Here is a 20,771-nt window from a genome sequence, read left to right as displayed (position 1 = left end):
AAGAACAGCGTGGCACCAGCCCTTTCATTAAAAGCAGCCAATTCCCAAAATCCTGTTGGAAGAATAAAGTCTTCACTTGCTGGCAGAAGGACAACATTGAGGGAGCTAGTTTAGCTTCTCTAGGAAAAGAGCTGCAAAGTCTGGGAACAGGCAGTACTGAGGCCCTCTCCTATGTCCCCATCATTGAGCTATTTTTTAAGGAAAAGCAGCAAAACTACATGGCCAACGTGGCTTGTCATATGTCCGGATTTCCCTGGACCTTTCCCCCCTGATTTTCACCCAGACACTCCTTCCGCCTACAATATTCTGAATATGTCAAAACTAGGGCAGGTTCAAATGAGGGAATACAGTCTTTCAGATGGTTTGGACTGAAGCAAGTAGGGCTTTACAGGAATATCACAACCATATTACTCCACTGCTGAAATAACTGCATGGGTTGCCAATTAGCTACTAGACTAAGTTCAAGGTGCTGGAATACAAAGCCTTATACAACTTGAGAACAGGACACCAAAAAGTCACCCTATCCCATACATTGTCAAATGATCATCTCACTTTGTCAATTGATCATCTCAAGGGTACCCAGTAGATACCATCTTATCACAATATTGGAATTAGGTCTTTAATGTGGTGACACTCACACTCCTGCTAAATATTTGACAGGCGCTTGTTGAAGACTTTCCTCTTTCAACAAGACTTGTAGGGGAACTTGTCTATCTGTATTGCACTGGATTTTGATTGAATACACATAATTGTTTTTGCTGTTTTTAATTGTATTGTATTTATTTTTTGTTTTTAAGTTCTTTTTATATGTGCAATTATTTTAACTGATGTGTTTGTGTGTGTTTTACATATGCATAAATCGCTCTGAGGTGCCTCATAGGGAGCAATTCATGAATGGTATGAATAAATAACAAGGTGCTCAACAGAAATTAAAGGAAGCTTACCATTCCTAGTCTTCAGGAACAGATGAAAGGAGCCTCATAAACCATTAAAAAGCAGAGGTTCATTTTGTTAAGTCAGGAGCCATGCGACCTTTAGCCCACGAGAAGGCAGTTATTGCAGATGCATAAACTAACCTTGGACAATGTCTTTGAATGCTGCCACCGCAACAGGGCTTTTCAATGACAGCCAGACATAAGCATCTCCTTGTCTTGATCATTTTCCTCTTGAATAAGCACTTTGAACAGGCCTCGCACAAGAAGAGGGGAAAATAAAACCCTGACCGACTTGGCCACTGGAGTGTCTTGTCTTATTGCTCAGTACTGATTAGATTAGAGGATGTTATGGCTCATTGGGTCTGAAGTGGATTTTTTAAATTTTACAACCTGGAAGCAGCAAGGAGTAGGTAGAACTCTTGTTAAGGGGGATTTATAAGAGCTCTGGCCAAACACTGCTGTCCTTTGACAGATGAGTCTTCATTTAAAATGCTGCGTGGAATCACACTCTTTCCGAGCACATGGACTTGATGGGAATGAGCTTCTGGTGGCATCATGTGGAAAAAGGAGAAGGGTTGGCCTTTTCAGCAAAACTAGTTTGGGTTCCTGGTGTGTGTGTGTGTGTGTGTGTGTGTGTGTGTGAGAGAGAGAGAGAGAGAGAGAGAGAGAGAGAGAGAGAGAGAGAGAGAATATGCAGGGCCTCAAACTCACACCTGCCTATCATTAAGAGCCGGTGTGGTGCAGCAGTTTAAGTGTTGGACTAGGACCTGGGAGAGACCAGGGTTCAAATCCCCACTCAGCCATGACACACATTGGGTGACCTGGGGGCCTGGAGTTGTGGCATGTTAGGCTAAGAGGCAAGATCACCCAGTGAGCTTCATGCCTGAGAGGGGATTTGAACCCTGATCACCCAAGTCTTAGCCTGATGCTCTAACCACTCACACCACACTGTCTCTCATTTCATGGCTCTCGACCTGCCCATATATTAAGATCAACAACAGAAACCCTCGTTGTTTGTAGGCCAGCAGGGGAGATGGTCTTTTCTGTGGTGGCCCTGTGGATGTCAAACTCCTTACTAAATGAATCTGAGAAGGCTCTCACACTCCGGTGTTTTCACATTCAGGTACACAGAGGACTAGCTGCACAGCTAATCCAGAAGGGAGGTGTTATGTACTGAAGTTCTCACCCTGGGCCAGCAGGGGGATACTGTAGATAGTTTTCACTCAGGTCCATGTCGGTTACTTTAAGCAGGAAACCCTGGGTTGTTGTTGCTACAATGTTGACAGCCGGCTGCCTATAAAAGCAGGCCGGCTGAGCTGTTTGCTGTTCAGTTCTGTTCCAGCTTACAAAAATAAAGAGCTGCTTTGGAGAAATCGCTGTGTCGTCTGCCATGTCTACCCACTATTCAACAGGAGAAATCACAGTAGTCAGAAAAAATGGTGGTGAAATACCAGCAGCAGTGAGGGAGGAGGAACAATGGTGCTGAAAAAAGTGGATATTCACACAATGGAGAGAAATTTCTCTCACGGCTGAGTTTCTTGGACCTGAAAGTCAACACTGGCAAATTATTCAGAATAGCCCTGCTAGGCACTGAATGCCATTTTGCTGTTCAGTGACTACAAGTACTAGCTGTAAATCTAAGTAATAGGCTTTTAAATACCCCTGTGTTCCACGTGGCTTGGTGCTTGCAAATCCCATACCCAGCACTTGGCAGCCAGAGGTGTTTGTTTTATTGATCTGTCAGCACCGTAGTAGGAGCTGAGAAATAATCAGTCCTCTCTCTCAATCCGTCCGCCTCTGTCACACACACACACACACACACACCCCTTCGGGAAATGTGAAAAGAAAAATGTTTCATGTGTGTGCTGGGGGCAGGGGAGGAAGGCTCTAAAAATAATGATTTAGCAGCCTGAGCTGAGAAAATTCCACTGCTTTTTAAGAGGCTCTTCTGCTTTTCTCTTTTTATACCGACCCCTTTGTTTCTCTGTTCTGCTAGGGCTTAGGCAAACACATGAAGCCATTGCAAAGGTTGCAAAATCTACCAAATGCCAAAAAATTAACAAGTGTCTAAATCTGGTATTGCCATTGAGCTTGAGGCCCCAGGCCAGATGACCTTCCTCCTGCCACTTCCGATTGGCCTTGCTTCGATATATACATGCATACATAACATCTGGATGCTATGCTGAATGCCATTTATGCTTAAACTCTTTCAGAGCATTTGCAGAACACTGACTACTGGTATTTGTCAAGAAAAACTGCCAAGGAGTCTCTGGCTATTCAAATTGTTCCAAGGTTGTCAAGGAAGGTTGGCATAAGAGTTGAAAGGCATTAGGTGCAACGGCAACTGAATTACCGTATTTTTCGCTCTATAACACGCACCCGACCATAACACACACATAGTTTTTAGAGGAGGAAAATCCGTAGGCATGCCACCCGTAGGCATTTCCTCCATAACACGCACAGACATTTCCCCTTACTTTCTAGGAGGGAAAAAGTGAGTGTTATGGTGCAAAAAATATGGTACATGATGCAGATTTCCTCCCCGCTCCTTTTGAACAAACTATGTTATCAATCGGTGGATTTTAAGAAATTCGAAATAAGTTGATGTAAGTCACATGGCCAAATATTGATTACTCTCATTTATCATTCATTCAGTATGAAATTACATAAAATGTTACGAGAGATGTGTCTGTGTGTGCATTTCCAAAACTCAACAAAAGCTATTTTGAATATGCCTTCTTCACATATTATCCCACCTCTATGGCTTTTGACGTTCAGTCTTTAAATCAGGCTAGCGAGCAACCCAAGCAACAAATGGCTAAAAAAGAAACCTGCATAGGTTCCAGCGCTTCTCTAGCGTCAAATGTCCAAAGGCAAAGTACAGTTAACAAATAGGCAGCAGAGGGCGCTGCTTGACTTTCAAGTGAGTATCCTCCTTTCATATACGCTAAGTTTAAAAGGAGCCTGAGAAATTAATCAAGACTGGGTTCAGACAGACGGCTTGTCCACACTTCCGCTTGTCTCATGCTTTTAGTTTGTCCCATGCTTTCTAGACATGTGTTACTATTATTATTTGCAGTCAGCTGTTGCCTCTTCAATGCTCTATTCAGCACAGACTGCCCTCTGCCACTCCAATCTACCCAAACAGCTATCATGAAAGGAGAAGAAGTGCGTGTTAGTCTCTGGACAATTCCATGCACACGATCATCTCATTTCATGAAAACCACGGGGGAGTGAACCCAGGAAGTGGCTAGAATAAATTGCAAAAGGCCCCATTGAGTGCTTATCCATTCTGCCACTTACTCCTGGGACAACCTGTGTTTTAAGTTCTGACCTGGGACGCCAACTTGAATGAAATATGGGGGGGGGGGAGCAGGTAAGCCTTGCCCTGCATTATCAATCACAAGATGTGGCACTGGCGCGCGCGCGCGCACACACACACGCACAAACAAACACACAAACACACACACACACACCATTTGAATGGCAATGCCCATCAGCTTTGGGAGGGCCAAGCCCCCTCAAAGATTTTATTTATATGATCAGAACAAATGGGTTTTCTGGAGGAAAGTGGCAGGGCAAAGGCAAAAATGCTCGGACATATGCATTCTAGGCATGGGACAAGTGGCAGTGTGGGCGAGCTCAGAATCACCTTGAAACTGATTGTAAACATGCTAAAACAAGGACTGAGAAACCAAGATCGATTCAGAAGTTTATTGCTGACAAAAAATATCAATTCCACGATGGGATACTACAAGAATTGTGCTGGAGGAGAAAAGTCGAGGGTGAGAGGGAAAAGGCAACCCCCCCCCCTGGGAACCGGGGCGATTCGGAGAACCTGGCGGAGAGAGATGGAGAGTTTGACAGCTGTCAAAGTAGCTGTCAAATCTTGAGAATATAAAGAGGACTTTGTTACAAGTATTTTGCTGGTTAATTTTGTTACAATTGGATATAAATATGGATACAAAATGTCGGGGGGAAAAAGAAACAACAACTTGACTTTTGGATTAGAGGACACAAAGTTACTGCAACCCCCCTAGAGGGGCTTTGGGACATTACAAGTGGCGTATGTGGAAAACTACTCCGGGATGTGTACTGGTTTTAGCCCCTGGGAAAGTAGCAAAACTGAAATATTGTTTTGTCTACAGAGGTGACAACACAATAGAATCTTTCTATTGAAGCAAGGTAGGAACTGGACGTAAGTTTTTGTTCCTGAATAACAAACCTCTGTAGAGATACTAGATTTCGAATAAGAATGGTTTTGCAGCTGAACAAGACAGAAACCTGAGAAAGTAAGAAACAAAAGAGCAAAGGACCAACTACGCCACGGAAAGAACAATGGGAGGAGCAACAATGACCAAGGGAAATTAAAGGCCTCTATTAGACTGGATTTTTGAAATTAAACATTATCAAAACAAGCAAATTCAAAGAAAACCGGCAAGATGGATTGAGGAAAATTTGGCTGTGGACTTGAGACCTGCAGGCTGACAACATACAGACTGATGGACATGGGGAATCCAAACCGGGGAAGGGAGGGGGAATCCTAGAATCCAAAGGCTATGTAACCAACTTTTGGAATCTTCTTCTATCTTTTATCTTTCTATATAACTTTGGTATTTTGATTTAACACGTTTTGGAAAAAAAAGGGGGAATTCGTGGAAGGAAACGGGGCAGATCTTGGGGGAAAAATCTTTGTTCTATTTTGTTAAAGATGAGGAGTGATGTTAAGATTGTAATTTAAATTGGCTAATAGGTACAACATATTAGGTTTAAATTGGGAATGAGAACTTGTGGAACCAACGTAGGGAAAGGGGAATACAGTCGGGAGGGGAAGGAGGGAGTCCCAGAAAGAAGGTTATGAAAATAAGGGTTTAAAATTGGTCTTTCTTTTTCTTTCTCTTCTTTATCTTTTCTATTTTTTCTATCCTGTTATTATTGGAAATTTTAATAAATATGATTATAAAAACAAAACAAAACAGAATCACCTTGAAACAAACCTTCCATTGCCCAGAGCTAAGTATGGACCATGGATGGACAGGGCTTTTCTTCAGATGGAAGTCACCAGAACTCAGTTCCTGCACCTCCATTATAAGAGGACAAAGGAGGCGTTCATGGTGAGTTCCAGCACCTCTTTTTCTAGAAAAATAGCACTGTTAATGAGTGTGTGCCTTACAAAGTGAAATCCCACCTGAAACTGCAATTTTAGGTCAGGTTTAGATATCTAAAGTTCAGACTGCAACATCTGACTTTTAGCTTCATTCCAGGATTTTTAATATGTTTCATCTCTGTTTATTCACTAAGTCGACAGGAATGATTTCTCTAAGAACATGCTGTACAGCTCTCTTAAATCTTAGTTCCCTTTCTTAATCTTAAGCTCACCTGCTAGTTTTATCTGACAGCACAGTGTTTCCGTAGATTAAGGGAAATTGAATTTTAATGTTCAGGTCATTTGAATAATTTACTAACTCTGTACTTTTGGATTAACCCTTTGCACTTACCAATATATGGGTCCTGACATCTGAGACGTGACACAGAGTGGACTTTAACTTGGGACACCCTCGCAACGAAGCCGCGTAGGATGTCCAGGCAGGCGCCCCTGGGTCGATGCAGTGTAAGCTCCCTGGAACACCAAGATAAAATGTATCAGGTAGGAATGACTGGTGGATTAATACCAGATTCTATATGGAATATTGAACTTTTGCCTCCCTTACTTTGATGCCACCAGATACTTTGATGCTTATGGACAAATAATACAAACATTGTAGGTTTGGCACTTTGTTTCCTTGAGAAGGAAATGGGGCAAGACCAGCGGTAGGCATTTCTGGTATTGCATGCCACAAAATAATACAGGTGTGCTGTGGAGTCTGATGTTTAGCTCTGCCCTCCCAAAAATATTTTTCTTGATTTTGCAGTAATACATGTTAAGTGAGCACATTAAAATTTGTAAAATGAGAAAATGAGGACATCCGTCCTCCTTGCCTCCTCTTGGCAGAAGCCAGGTAAGTATTAACCTTTTTTATATTCTATTATATGATCTTCAGTCATGTTTGTTTACTGTCTCTGTCATTTCTTCAAGAGGGTTCTTGCATATCATATCATCATAGTTTCCATGAACCAAAGGAGACAGGACACGCATGGGCATAGTTCTAACAAAGTCAGGAAGCCCAGATCTGTGCTGATGCAACCAATATGGTGTTCTCCATTCATGTGCAATAATGGCCACCAACCGGGCAGAGAAAGTGTCTGGTTTCTAACCCACCCTGTACTACTTTATGAGTGATTTTTCCTTGTAAGTGCTAACCACCACCAATAATAATAATAATAATAATAATAATAATAATAATAATAATAATTTTTATTTATACCCCGCCCTCCCCAGCCAAGGCTGGGCTCAGCTCAGGGCAGCTAACAAGCAATAATAAAAACAAGTTGAATGAATACAACTTAAAAACAAGATTAAAATACAACATTAAAATATTAAAATGCAGCCTCGTCACAGGAGGAGAAAGGAAAAAGAAAAAAGAAAGAGGGGGAAGGAATCAAATTGGCTCCAAGCCAAAGGCCAGGTGGAACAACTCTGTCTTACAGACCCTCTGTCTTACAAGCCACTAAGGTGTTGCCATTTATGGACCTTGAGGCTCTCCGTGGGGCATACCGGGAGAGGCGGTCCCGTAGGTACGAGGGTCCTAGGCCGTGAAGGGCTTTAAAGGTCAAATAGGTAAAGGTAAAGGTACTCCTGCCTGTACGGGCCAGTCGTGACCGACTCTAGGGTTGCGCGCTCATCTCGCTCAAGAGGCCGGGAGCCGGCGCCGTCCGAAGACACTTCCGGGTCACTTGGCCAGTGTGACGAAGCTGCAACTGGCGAGCCAGCACCAGTGGCGCACACGGAAACGCCGTTTACCTTCCCACTATAAAGCGGTACCTATTTATCTACTTGCACATAGGGGTGCTTTCGAACTGCTAGGTGGGCAGGAGCTGGGACCGAACGACGGGAGCTCACCCCGCCGCGGGGATTCGAACTGCTGACCTTACGATCAACAAGTCCTAGGCGCTGAGGTTTTACCCACAGTGCCACCCGCATCCCTTAAAGGTCAAATCCAGCACCTTAAATCTGACCCTGTACTCCACCGGGAGCCAGTGCAGCTGGAAAAGCACCAGGTGAATATGCTCCTATGGCAGAGACCATGTGAGGAGTCTCGCTGCAGCATTCTGCACCCGCTGGAGTTTCTGGGACAGCTTCAAGGGCAGCTCTGCGTAGAGCGAATTACAGTAGTCAAGCCTGGAGGTGACCGTCGCATGGATAACTGTGGCCAGGTCGGGGCGGGAAAGGTAAGGGTGCTACCCACCTTATTTTTATGACTGCAAGCCATTTTACATTGTTTCATTATTCGACTCTAAAGCTGTAAACTATCTGGGGACCTTAGAGTGAAGGGTAATAAATAATAATAATAATAATATTAATAATAATACTGTAATAGTAGTAATCTCCATTCTTATAATTTGAATCCTACCCTCTGTAGCAACAGAATACAGTGGTACCTCAGGTTACATACGCTTCAGGTTACATACGCTTCAGGTTACATATGCTTCAGGTTACAGACGCTGCTAACCCAGAAATAGTGCTTCAGGTTAAGAACTTTGCTTCCGGATGAGAACAGAAATCGTGCTCTGGTGGCGCGGCGGCAGCAGGAGGCCCCATTAGCTAAAGTGGTGCTTCAGGTTAAGAACAGTTTCAGGTTAAGTACGGACCTCCAGAACGAATTAAGTACCTAACCTGAGGTACCACTGTACAAGCTTCCTCCATCTTCTATGCCACAGCCCTTCTGATATTTGAAGATGGCTATCATAACATCTCTCTGGGCTCATCCTAACTATGGCTTCTCTAACCACTTTCCACAGGGGAAACCTGGTCTTTACCACTGAATCAGAGGAAACATCAATGGAGTTTTCTGTGATTTGACGTTTGCTGTGATTTAGTGCTAAAGAACAGGTTTTCCTGAGAAAGCGGCAGGGCAAACAGAAAAAAATCTCACTCATGCTTTCTTATGCATGGGAGAAGCAAAAGTGTGGATGAGCCTCATTCTTCTCCAGGGTAAGCGTTCCCAACTCCCAAGGCTTGATTTCCAGGTGCTTGGTCATCTTTGACACCCTCCTCTGAACATGTTTGTTGAAATTCTTCTTAAGTTGTCATGCCCAGAACTGGACACAGGACTCCAGGTGTGGTCTGACCAAGGCAGAATAGCACTGTACTACTCCTTTCCTTGATCAGAACACTATATTAGTGTTGATGCAGTCTAGAATAACATTAACTAATTTTTTGCTGCTGTATCATACTGTTCACCCATCTGAAGCTACTAGGACCCCCTAAATCCTTTTCATGTGTTCTGTCAAGCCAGGTGCCCCCCTCCCACTCTGTATTTGTGCATCCTAGTATTCCTGCCTGTGTGTAGAACCTTGAATTAGTACCTACTGAAATGGGACTTTAAAAAATGGTTTTGGCCCAGTCCTTCAATATGTTAAAGCCACCCTGAATCCTGATCCCTCAATTTCTTCAAATTATTTGTAAAGATGTTGAACACCAGGCCCCACAGCACCCCACTTGCCACTCCCCCCCCAGGATGAACCATTGGTCCCAGCTGTCCTGATTGTGCAGAGCACCTAAATACAAGCAGCTGCTCACGTGTAGGTGTTATTTTTAGCCCCAAGAGGATTTTTAGTCCTCTTAGCCAGACACCCCACATGTTAAGGGCCTTGAGGACCCTGAAGCTGCTGCAGATGATCCCCTTGAGGGGCCATCCAAGTTGAGGCCTGCTGAAGAGTCTCTTGAGCTGTCAGAGGAGGAGGCAGGGCCACCCACATCCTCAAGAATGCTGGTGTCAGAAAGCTCCAAGTCTAGCCTGAAGAGCAATGGCAGAACATGTGTCTACAACCCCAGAGCCATCACACTAGTCATGAGTGAGCGATCACTGGAGCTCTTTCACTAACAGCAGCAGTGATTAGGACGTGGTCTAAAAAGACAGCTTATATAAGGCCACCCTCTTGAGCCCCCCACTTGCTGGAAATAACATGGGGCTCTGGCTCCCAATTCCCAGGTGCCCACCTTGCTGAATTTCCAGCAATATTCACTCACATTTGGACCTAGACTATTTTCTGTGATTGAGTTCGGCTTGTTTGGACTGTGTTGCTCCTGCAAGCCTGCCTTCAGTGCTTTGATGAGAGAGACTCATGCCTCCTGGGTCTGGGATGCTAAGCTCCTGAGGGCACCCCTGGAGCATGACCACTGCTGAGCATACAAAAATATGTGCTTCTTACAGGGAATTGCAGTCAATACAGAAATAGACCATACATGAGTAAGGCACATATATCTCTATGAGATATAACCAAGAAATGCTTCTCCCTTTTGTGGTCCCATGACAAAAAGATAGTAAGACCCAATTTAAACTCTGCTGTAGGAAATAGCACACACCCCATGCCTCATTAAAACTGGGTGCTCAGCTACTAAGCATGGTTCATTAGCATGTCAGCATAGCACGCTACAGATTCTGCAACATTTCTTCTTTTCTGTTTTTGAATTTTTAATGCAACATTCTGATTGCAAGAACCTGGATGTGTGCAACACTGCATAGGTATCTTCCTCTTGAGCACTTTGCATTTAAGCATATACTAATTCTTTAGAAGCTGGGAACACAAAGACCATGTGATATGTGTGTTCAGAATATCTTCTAGGCACAGCCCATCAGAATCGAATGGGACCTCACTGAGGACACACCACTGTTCTGATATGGGGAAAGGAGGCATTCTCCAGCTCGATAAGAGGTATATCAAATCTGTCATGTTCCACTGTTCGACCTAATTTGTATCTGTACACCAGGAAAGCCAATGAAAACATAAATGCACAAAAGGAAGAACACTTTATTCTATTTGACACTTATATAAAGGAAAAAGAATGATAAACAATAAATGATAGTATCAAACACCAGTAGAAAGGCAATCTTGCATCCTTTTGTGAATGGGTGTAGAACCAGTGGCATAGCGTGGGGGGTGCAGGGGGGGGCGGCCACACCGGGCGCAACATCTGGGGGTTAGGGTTAGGGGGCACAAATCCACGGGTTAGGGGGCACAAATTACTTGCCTTGCCCCGGGTGCTGACAACCCACGCTACGCCACTGTGTAGAACTATTTGCTACTGTGTGGAATCTGGAGGTGAAAAGAATGCATCTCCATCCCCACGGCAGCTTCACATTGAATACTGCCCCTTGGGAAATATTGCAATTGAGAGAAATGAGAGTGGTTGTAAACTGGCATGGGGCAAAAGCACAAAGGTTGCAGGCAATGTGATCCCTGAAACCACAGTGAATGTCATCCTCACAAGAAATGGGTGCACCCCTTGTTGCAGTCATCATGTCAGTGCTCCCCACCGAAGTGTGTTGTACACCTGTCTCCCTCATCATCACTCTTTGAATCTTTTGCTTCCTTGGTCTAAGACAGATGAGCATGTTATTCATGCAAGCTGGGGAGAAATGGGAAGGGAAAATTGCTGTCATCTTCAAGTAGTCGTAGTACCTGAGCTCCGATGGCACATCTGTGAACAGCCTCAGAATGAATTCAGCTTCAGTATCAGGTCTGAAGGTGGTTGGGATCAGGACATACCGGCCTTCCTTGAGGCACAACTTCGAAAATACCATGCGATTGTCAATGTACATGGAAGTTGCCATTTTCTCTTGCACTGTCACTTTATGCATTCGATACTCTCTGTTGGCCTCAACCTAAGGTTAGAAAGCAGATGGCATTGCATAGCATAGAGCAATCTAACACAACATGAGAGTGAGGTAGATCCTATGCTGTGACTTCAAACAGGCATAAAGATAAAGATAGAGCAGAGGTGGAGAGCAGAGGTGTTTTTTGTGTGTTTTCACTTGCTCTCTTAACTAACGCCTGGTGCAAAAGTCACACCATTTGAATTGAAGAACTGAGTGTCACAAAGTGCACTAAGGATTTCGTTTTTGGTATCAGAACTGAACTGAGCTCACAGCCACGTTGTACAAAAGCCTGCACATGGAAAAGGTCACCTTGCGAGTAGGAAACCTCTACTATAAATCACTCATAGATGTACCAGTAGATCATGACCTACCTTCTGCCTATGTCTACCTATACCTATGCTTTCGCTGGGAGTGATGCAGCAATGCTTGCAATAAGCTAGCTGAACCAACATGTGTGCAAATATGTGTGTGGCACTGATTCCTTCTGTTTTAGTAACTACTTACTGGTAAAGTAGATTACCTCCCTTCAGGCCTTCCTGCTTCTTCTCTAGTAGCAGGTAGTATGTGTTTGGCCTGACCCAGCAGGCTCTTCTTATGTTCTTATGCTCTTACCAAACTCCAACAGCTTTGGCATGCAGCATGGACACCTACCTTGAAGATTTCAAAGCCAATAACCAAGTTGTCCCCTTTCCCTTCTCTTTTGTAAATGCGCTTGTCCTTCTGCTGCAGGCAGATCATCACTTTGTCCTGAGACTTCTTGACATCAAAGATATACTTAAAGAGAAGGAAGAGGAGCACAGGGTGAGGGGAGGGCTGTGGCTCAGTAGCGGAGCAGCCGCTGCTGTAAACAATGCCTGTAGCTGAGTTGTTAACAATGGATTATCACAGGATTGGGGTGCTGCCTGTTCCAAAGTCCTATGCACGGCAGTCACTCCACAAACAAATGAACATTGTGGGAATTATCATGCTCACAAGACCGGTCATATCCTCCTGGGTTAAATCCAGAGCTCCTTTTTAGTCCTGTACACTTTCCCCCTTAAACTGCATTGGGTTGGGATTAGAATTGTGCCCCTATGCCCTGCCCTTCACCTTCACATGTTCAATGGGCAAACACCAGTGATCTGTGCCCTCAGTTTTTGCAGGATATAGGCTGCATGTAGGGAGCAGACTTGACCTTCACAAATAACATTCCAAATGCCTCTAATATAGATCAGATCAGATCAGATCAGAATAGAATAGAATGATGAAGATCTTGAAGATGATGATGATATAGAAATGGAACAAACTAGATTTATGGGTAACCACAGGATAAAGCTATCTAAATCAGAATTAGACTAGTACAGAGGTTTTCAACCTTTTTGAGCCCACAGCTCCCTTGACCAACTACATTCTTTCTGCAGCACCCCTGTGGGGTTCAGAAGCCCAGTTATGGCAGCCTCTCACCCTTTTTCAAATACCCTCCCTTGTGGAGTGTTCCCTCAGCATCCTCTCCTCTCCTTGGGAGTCCTCCGGGCAGCCACTGCTTCCACCCCTGGTCTCTGAGCTGCCCCTCCTGCCCCAAAGAGAGGTACCTCCTCATGCTGCCTCACAGGGGCCTGGGCAGAGGATGCCCCCAGCCTTAGTGGACCAATGGAAACTGACCAAAGGTGAACATGAGGTCAGCACCTTAACTTGGGAGGCAGCAGTGGCAGCAGCAAGGCAGCTGCAAACTGCCTTGGCATTAGAGGAGAGAGGGAATGAAAGGACAGAGGTCAGTGTTACCTGCGGCACCCCAGACCATCATTCAAGGCCCCCCAGCGTGCCACAGCACGCTTGTTGAAAACCACTGGACTAGTACTTCCACCCGGTACTGGCAAACTGGCTGTGATGCAAAAACATAAAGCAGTTTTGGGAGCAGTACCTTCTTCCTGTCCCTAAATCTGAAGCTGAAAGGCATGGCAGGAAAACTGTCGGCTCAGCTTTGCTTTGCTGCGTAATTATTTCCATATAAGTTTAACACTGGTGAAGGAGGGGGGGAAAGCAAGTATAACTGTGCTCCAACCTGTGGGTTTTGGAAGAAGGTGGCTGCGTTATTTAAGCACCCCCCAGCGCGGTTTAACATTGGGTCTCGATTCTTTTTCCACTCTCCACGAATCATTTTCTTTTCCCAGGTCTTATGTATACTAAAAAAGGACGTGTTCACAATCCGGCAGACATCAACATCGGTGAAGTTTTTGCACCAGTCTTCAAACGACATCCTAACTCAGAGAGTAGAAAAAAATACAGTTGAATTTCCTGTGGACAGATAACACATGTGTTTTGGGGCACCGTGCTCCTCTCAGAAGATGAACATCCTAGTTTTGCACTGGGACATTCTGGAGGGTATGGTGGCACCATTCACATAACGAAACTACAACAGAAATATCCATGTTTTCGAAAGTAGGGGCTCCATGGCTTGGCTTTTGAAAAACAGAGGGTCCACAGTACTTAGCTAACTGGGAGCCACTGGCCTAGAGAGTCGCAGGATTGTGGCATAGGACATGGGCAAGGAAAGGATTTGAAATGCACAACACAGAGACACACACACACACACTGTGGCGCACTTCAAATCCCTACCCTGCATCACTCCGTGGCTTTCCAGAAAAAGAAAAGAAACAAGTAAGAAAAATGTGGGATGTTCAATGCTCGGGACATCTCATTTAGTCAATATATTTAAAAACAGAACAATTATTATTTAGGTAATTTAGCAGATGTGAAATACAACAGAAACAACCAGACCCGCAACTCACCTACTACACAAGCATGTATCTAATTGGTAGAAACAGCACTTTCCCTTCTGCTGCTATCTCTCTGACTTAAGCCCACACTAAAAGGTGGGGCATAGTTACAGACACAGGCATGGGGAATACCGCAATAATTTTACAGGTTACAATAATGCTTGCACTTCTGTCCCATTTTTCTGATGCTCCTTTCACCTGTGGTGTTATGGAACTGTGGTTTTTGGACTGATATACCAGCATGTCATGCTAAATTTCATTCATCCCAGTGGGCGTAGTGTGGCACAACAAAGAATGACAATTGTACCTTGCTACACTCCCACCCTTTCTGCACATGCATCCTTCCGTTCCCCCATGATTCCCTCAGGATAACAGCAGGGGAAAACTGTATGCTGGTATGATGTCACTGCAAACTTTATCACTTCCCTAAGGAGGCTGCAATTTTTCCGGAATCAAATGACACAGAAATGAGCATAAAACATGCACTATCCTTCCATTAGTTTTCTGCAAGTAGCTTTTACATTGTATAAATGTGGGAAATTAGCAGCCAGATCTAACAACACCTATTCTTGCAAGTCAGCAAGAGATGGAGTTAAGACCACAGAGCTGAACTGCTGATAGGCAGAGACTCAGACCATAGAAATGTAATTTGGTAGAGAGGGCTCTGTGTGATGTCATTTTCTCCTCTCTTGAGTGGTTACAATTGAGGAAGTATTTACTGTTCCCTCTCTCTCTTTCTCTTTGACCAGCAATGGGAGCAGACATATACAGTGGTACCTTGGGTTACATATGCTTCAGGTTACATACGCTTCAGGTTATGTAATCCGCTAACTCCACTAACCCAAAAATAGTGCTTCTGGTTAAGAACTTTGCTTCAGGATGAGAACAGAAATCATGCTCCAGCGGCACAGCAGCAGCAGGAGGCCCCATTAGCTAAAGTGGTGCTTCAGGTTAAGAACAGTTTCAGGTTAAGTACGGACCTCTGGAACGAATTAAGTACTTAACCTGAGGTACCACTGTATCTAACTATTCCATTCCCAGGCACATGCCTGAGGCTGCTAATACTGTAAATGGAAGTATTTCATTTACTTTACTGCTGTCAAGAATGAAGACTAAGACTAAGAGCAAGTAAATCATATTTTAAACTGACTTCTCAGTCTGTTGTCTTATTTTCTGTTAAGTGGAGTAAGAAAAGGGGAGCCAGCTGATTTTGCAGCTGGGCTTAATTAAAAGAAGGCACAACCTAATCCTATATGCTCTCCATTTTTCTGCTAAGGATAGGACTTTAAACTCTGTGCAGTATATGTTCAACCCACAAATGTGGGTGTCTGGAGGGGTAAATTGCAATTAATATATCCTCTCTTACATTAAAAAAACCCCATCTAAGCTCAACCATAATGTGGAAATTCACAGGGAAGTGTTGGGGAAGTGGAATAAACTGCCAAGTAAATGCAGCCATAGAGACAGAAGTTGTTTGCTAGAGCGACTGAATGGCAGAAAAGTGCTTGGTTGGGCTAGACAGGAGAATACTGCAGGGGTGAGAGGAGAGAAAAAGAGGGATATCTTCAAGGAGTGGGTTGGATAGCAGAGGTGGAAGGTAGAGAGATGGGCAGAAGTCAGGACTAGCATCAAAGTTTGGCATGGCTGAGCATACACCAAGGGCTCCCAACCATTCAGAGGACCTCCTAAAAGAGCCACCAGGACCCACGGCATTGAGTAAGTAGACTCGCTGATGAGCAGTATCTTGCCAAGGCCATCCAAAACCTGGAGCTGAGGCTGGATGAAATGGGAAAGTGGTGGTGCTGGAGGCTGGAGCAGTGCCTTCACCCTAATTTCCCTCTTCCTGCCTATGAAATGTTATGGGCCTTTCGGTTGTCTTGACATATAAATATCTTAATGCTGCCTTAATGAGACCATTGCTCACCAGAACTCTCCGTCGTTTTCAATAGTGAGTCTTAATTTCTTCCGATCTGCTTGGCTCACCTTTTTCCACTCCTCTGATCTGAAGGGGAGGAAAAATGTTAAATCAAATAGCTCTTTCATTTGTATAAACATATATTTAAAGGGAAGAGCCATAAGCAGAGTGGTAGAGTATCTGCTTAGCATGAAGAAGGACCTAAGTTTAGTCCCCAGCATCTCCAGGCAGGGCTAATCAGGTTCAATGTCTGTCAGGTTTATTGGTCTATTTTCAGGGGCTGCATGTAAAATTGTTTCTTAAAAAATGAGGTAGAATGACATAGTGGTTAAAGTGCCTGAATAGGACCTGGAAGACCAAGTCCCCCCTCAGCCATAAAGCTCACTGGGTGTGAAGATAAAATAGGGAGGGGGAGAATCATGTACGAATGAGTGAATGAATGAATTTTGGGTTGACTTCCCTGGAAAAAACCCTCTTTACTGCTGAATCAAAGCAAACATCAATCCACAGGCAATCTGATTGATGTTTGCTCTGATTCAGCAGTAAAGAGTAGGTTTCCCAGGAGAAAAGTGGCAAGATGAGAGGAAGTGTGGAAGAGCCCACTTGTGTCTGTGTTTGCATGTGTATACATCATTTTGGGCATAAGTAGGGGATCCCATGATGGTCTTCCCTATAAAACAAGAAACCTACAAAACTAGCGTATCAGGGAGAAGACTATTTTACAACCATTTTCCTGGGTGCCCTAGTTTTCTATCTCCAGGCTAATGATGATTCTGCAGAAGCAGAAGGAAATAATTTGTAAGGAACACAGACTGAAAATACATATATTTGCCCAAATTATTTCCTTCTGCTTCTGCAGTAACATGAGTTAGAAAACAAGACAAAACCCACTGGTCCCACTAGCTAGGGATGATGGGAGTTGTAATCCAAAAACAACTGGAGACCCAAGTTTGGGAATCCCCGCTCTAAATGGAGCCAGCCACCACCATGTTGCCTCTGTCTTCATGTGTCCCTTGGAAATGTTTCCACACTTGAGAGTGTTTCTTTTAGCGTCTGCACCTCTCTCAAAAAGTGACAAGCATATCCTAAATATCAAAGCATGCTTTGCTTACGAATCGCTCCATGGACCGTTCCACTCGCTCTTTCCCCAGGGGTTCCTCAACCTGATCATGAAGAGTTTCTTAGTCTTTTGCCATGGCACACGCTTCTCTTCCAGGGGCATCTTCAGGATTTCTGTCACCGAGTAGGCATGGCCTTTGACCAAACCCTTTTCAGTCTGTCCCTCAAATTCATCAGAGGACAAAGGCTGTGGCATAAGAAAAACATGAATTAATGCAGGGATTTCAAAAGTCTTTGAGGATCACAGAGTCTAGTATTTCCTTCTTCTTAAGTAATCCTCTGGGTCCCTTCATCAGTTTTGCCCCCCTGACCCCAGTATTGTTCTGACTTTAGCACAAGGTCCTATGATCCTCGAAAGCAAGGGTGGTGAACCTCTGACTTCTGACTCACGGGCCAATTTGGCTCCCAATGCCCATCTGCCCCAAATCTGACTTCATACGTGGCATCAGGGGTGGGGCAGGTAGAGACATAGCTGGCTCAGCTGCTCAACCAAGCTCCCCATAAGGAACTTTATCACACAGCCCATCGCTACAGAAAACTGGCTGGAGGTCACTGCTGATCAGCACTGACTTCGAGCCTGCTGGTCCAGCAGTGCTTCAAAGCACCGTGCAGGACTCTCACCCCTTCCCAAAAAATACCTGCTTGGGGGGGGGGCACATGCTCTGACATGTTGTGTATTGCCTCTCTAGCACAGTATAACTTTGGATAGTTTGGAACTGTTGTCTTAGCATCTCAGGTCATTGAGATTCATTGCCAGGATTTACACACCCCAGCTTTGGAGAGCATTAATTATCTACTGAATTTTCTAGTCCTTATTGACCACACACCTCTGCTTCTAGGCTTCTTTCCTCTTACTTACTTGTCCATGTTCCGGACTGCCTGTTCCTATACACACTGCTGCCACCAATAATAACGGCAACTAAAGCAAAACATTCTAAAGCTGGGGGGTGGGTGGGTGGGTGAGTGAGGGAATAATAATAAAAATACAAAACAGTGAATGGTTTTCTAAAAGTCACGATCAGTGTTAACTAACGCCAAATCTACCATGTCTGACCATAACTGCAGTTCACAGAGAATCACTTCATAAGTTATACTGAGATCCACTGGCATTTCCCATCGGCTTCTCACCAGTCCTAACAATTATTCACTTGTATTCTTCACAAACAACACAGCATGCATTTCCATGACAGCATAAGGAGTTATAGCACTATTCCTTCTTGTTAAAGCTGCAAAGACTGAAAAAGATTTCCATTAATCTTGGTGGTGACTTGCCAACCTGAATTGTAACCCATTTCCTTTTCAAATTTTATTTTATTACGAAAAGCAATTCTTAGTACAACAATGTTTTCTGTATCCAAACGCAGGATCTCTCAGTCACCTGATAAAACCAAAACATGTAGCATCACCTTTCTATTTTGAGTTATAAAGCTACACATTAATTAAAAACTCTCTGTGTAGAAACACGTAATAGCGTTTGCAAACACATCCACCTTTGCTAGAAGCTAAGTTGTGAGGGAAGCTCATTTAAGCTTGATGTTGAATTGATATTGCTCTTGTCCCCATGGAGCAATCTTCAGAGGCACAACTGGTGCAATTGAAGAAAACCGTCCATCACACAACCAATCAGCTCCTGTTTGTATGCTTCTTGATATTCACATTACTGTCGGCAATTTTTGCTTTTTTTCCAAAACCAGAGTCAAACTTGGGAATGTTGATGGACTTTCACATGGAGAATCTTACACAGCTTTTAATTTTCCATGCCATGTGTATTTTTACCACAGGTCAAGAGAAAACCATAGCCTTGAGTGTCTGAAACCAGTTGGCTAGATAAATGAAGAGCACCATATGCTTTTCTTAGCCACATCCGCTATTTACTCTTAATGCAAGCCAAATGGAATGTCTTCATACAAGATAAGAAGAGACAAAGAAAGACCTCGAGCTCAGTGCCTGCTCTGCACGTGGAGGGTCCCAGGTTGCATTTGTAACATCTCAATGGGGAGTGGGAGAATGTCCACTGTCCGAAACCGCAAGACAACTGCTGCCAGTCTATGCAGAAAACACTGGGCTAGTTGGAACAATGGCCTCCGTCCTGTGTTCCAGTGAGCTGCTACAAGCAATGTATTTTGTTCAGTCTATCAAAAGACTGGGGTGCTGCTTGTTACAGAGTCCTGGGTAAGATAGCCATTCTACAAATGAACATCATGTTCACATAAGCCCCTGGGTTAAATCCATTCCAGGGCTTCTTTTAGCCCTGTATGGGTTTCCCTACTCCTCTGCATGCAGCTGCTAGTCTGTGTAGACCAAATTGAGTTTGATGGCCAATGTCTGACTGAGGCTGCATTGGCATGGCAGTTTAATTCATTGGAGCTGGAATATAGAGCATGCTTAGTGCTTGTTTTCATATTTGCTTCCAGGGAAAAAAACTGTCTGCAAATATTGGAAAGGGTGCTAAACATGGGCTATATTCCACTATAATTCCACGCAAGGGAGGCATGCAAGGTTGCTTCTACCCAGAGATTTGTCATCTTGATGCCAACAGAATGAAAGCATTATTGGGTCTAATAGGTATATAGGAAGCTCCTTTCCAAGGAGTCAGACCATTGGGCCATCTAGCTCTCTGCTCTCTGCACTGACTGTCAGTGGTTCTCCAGGACTTAGGACATGGACATCTCTACATGGAGATGCTAAGGATTGAACCTGGGACCTTCTGCATGCAAAGCATATGCTCTACTACTCAGCTATGGCCCTTCCCCTTATATCATGCACTGTAAAACACACATGTGTGTATATACATATCCCTTCACTGAATGTACACAAGTAAGTGGCCTATGAATGGTATAATAAAGGCAGTTTCGTAGAACTAAGACACCAAGAAACGCCATGTGATTCTTTGCCATTTTCCAGGGTTTTGTCTGTTGTATAATACCATTTTATAGGTTTTTATGTTGTATTTTAAACTACTAAGCAGTTTAGAACTGCTTGTAGGTTAAGTACGCAAGAAAATAATCACCAATGAGTGGTGATTACAAATTCCAGGAGAGTAGTTCTGCTGCATTTTATTTATTTGCATGCAAGTAAGCAAGCAAGCAAATAAAAAAAATGCAACACAACTGCTCTCCTGGAATTTGTAATCAGCACCAAATGACAATTTGTCTGCTGTAAATGAGTGTTTGGAAAATTGATTGTGACTATGAGAAATAAGCAACCAAACAAACTGGGAAGGCAGTAGAAGCTTGGACTGGAAGCTGGAAAACTCTGCTTTATTCATCTATGTCTGATCCAGGAA

At 43.9% G+C, this 20,771-nt stretch overlaps 1 protein-coding gene across 3 annotated transcripts in view; it reads right to left on the bottom strand.

The window, feature by feature from the left end:
- The window catches only part of CAPN6 (calpain 6), a 66,648-nt gene that overhangs the window by 5,539 nt on the left and 40,338 nt on the right, over window positions 1-20,771 (bottom strand). For all 3 annotated transcript variants that reach the window (XM_081179320.1, XM_081179319.1, XM_081179318.1), the window contains exons 7-12: window positions 17,479-17,672; window positions 16,376-16,453; window positions 13,737-13,932; window positions 12,347-12,469; window positions 11,499-11,701; window positions 6,434-6,555 (exon numbers count right to left, since the gene is read on the bottom strand). In XM_081179320.1, the coding sequence (XP_081035446.1) occupies window positions 6,434-6,555; window positions 11,499-11,701; window positions 12,347-12,469; window positions 13,737-13,932; window positions 16,376-16,453; window positions 17,479-17,672 (916 nt within the window). The remainder of the gene's footprint in view (window positions 1-6,433; window positions 6,556-11,498; window positions 11,702-12,346; window positions 12,470-13,736; window positions 13,933-16,375; window positions 16,454-17,478; window positions 17,673-20,771) is intronic.

This window comes from Podarcis bocagei (genome assembly GCF_964188305.1).
Source record: "Podarcis bocagei genome assembly, chromosome: Z".
NCBI classification, from domain to species: Eukaryota; Metazoa; Chordata; class Lepidosauria; order Squamata; family Lacertidae; genus Podarcis; species Podarcis bocagei.
This window is presented reverse-complemented; position numbering and strand designations above follow the sequence as displayed.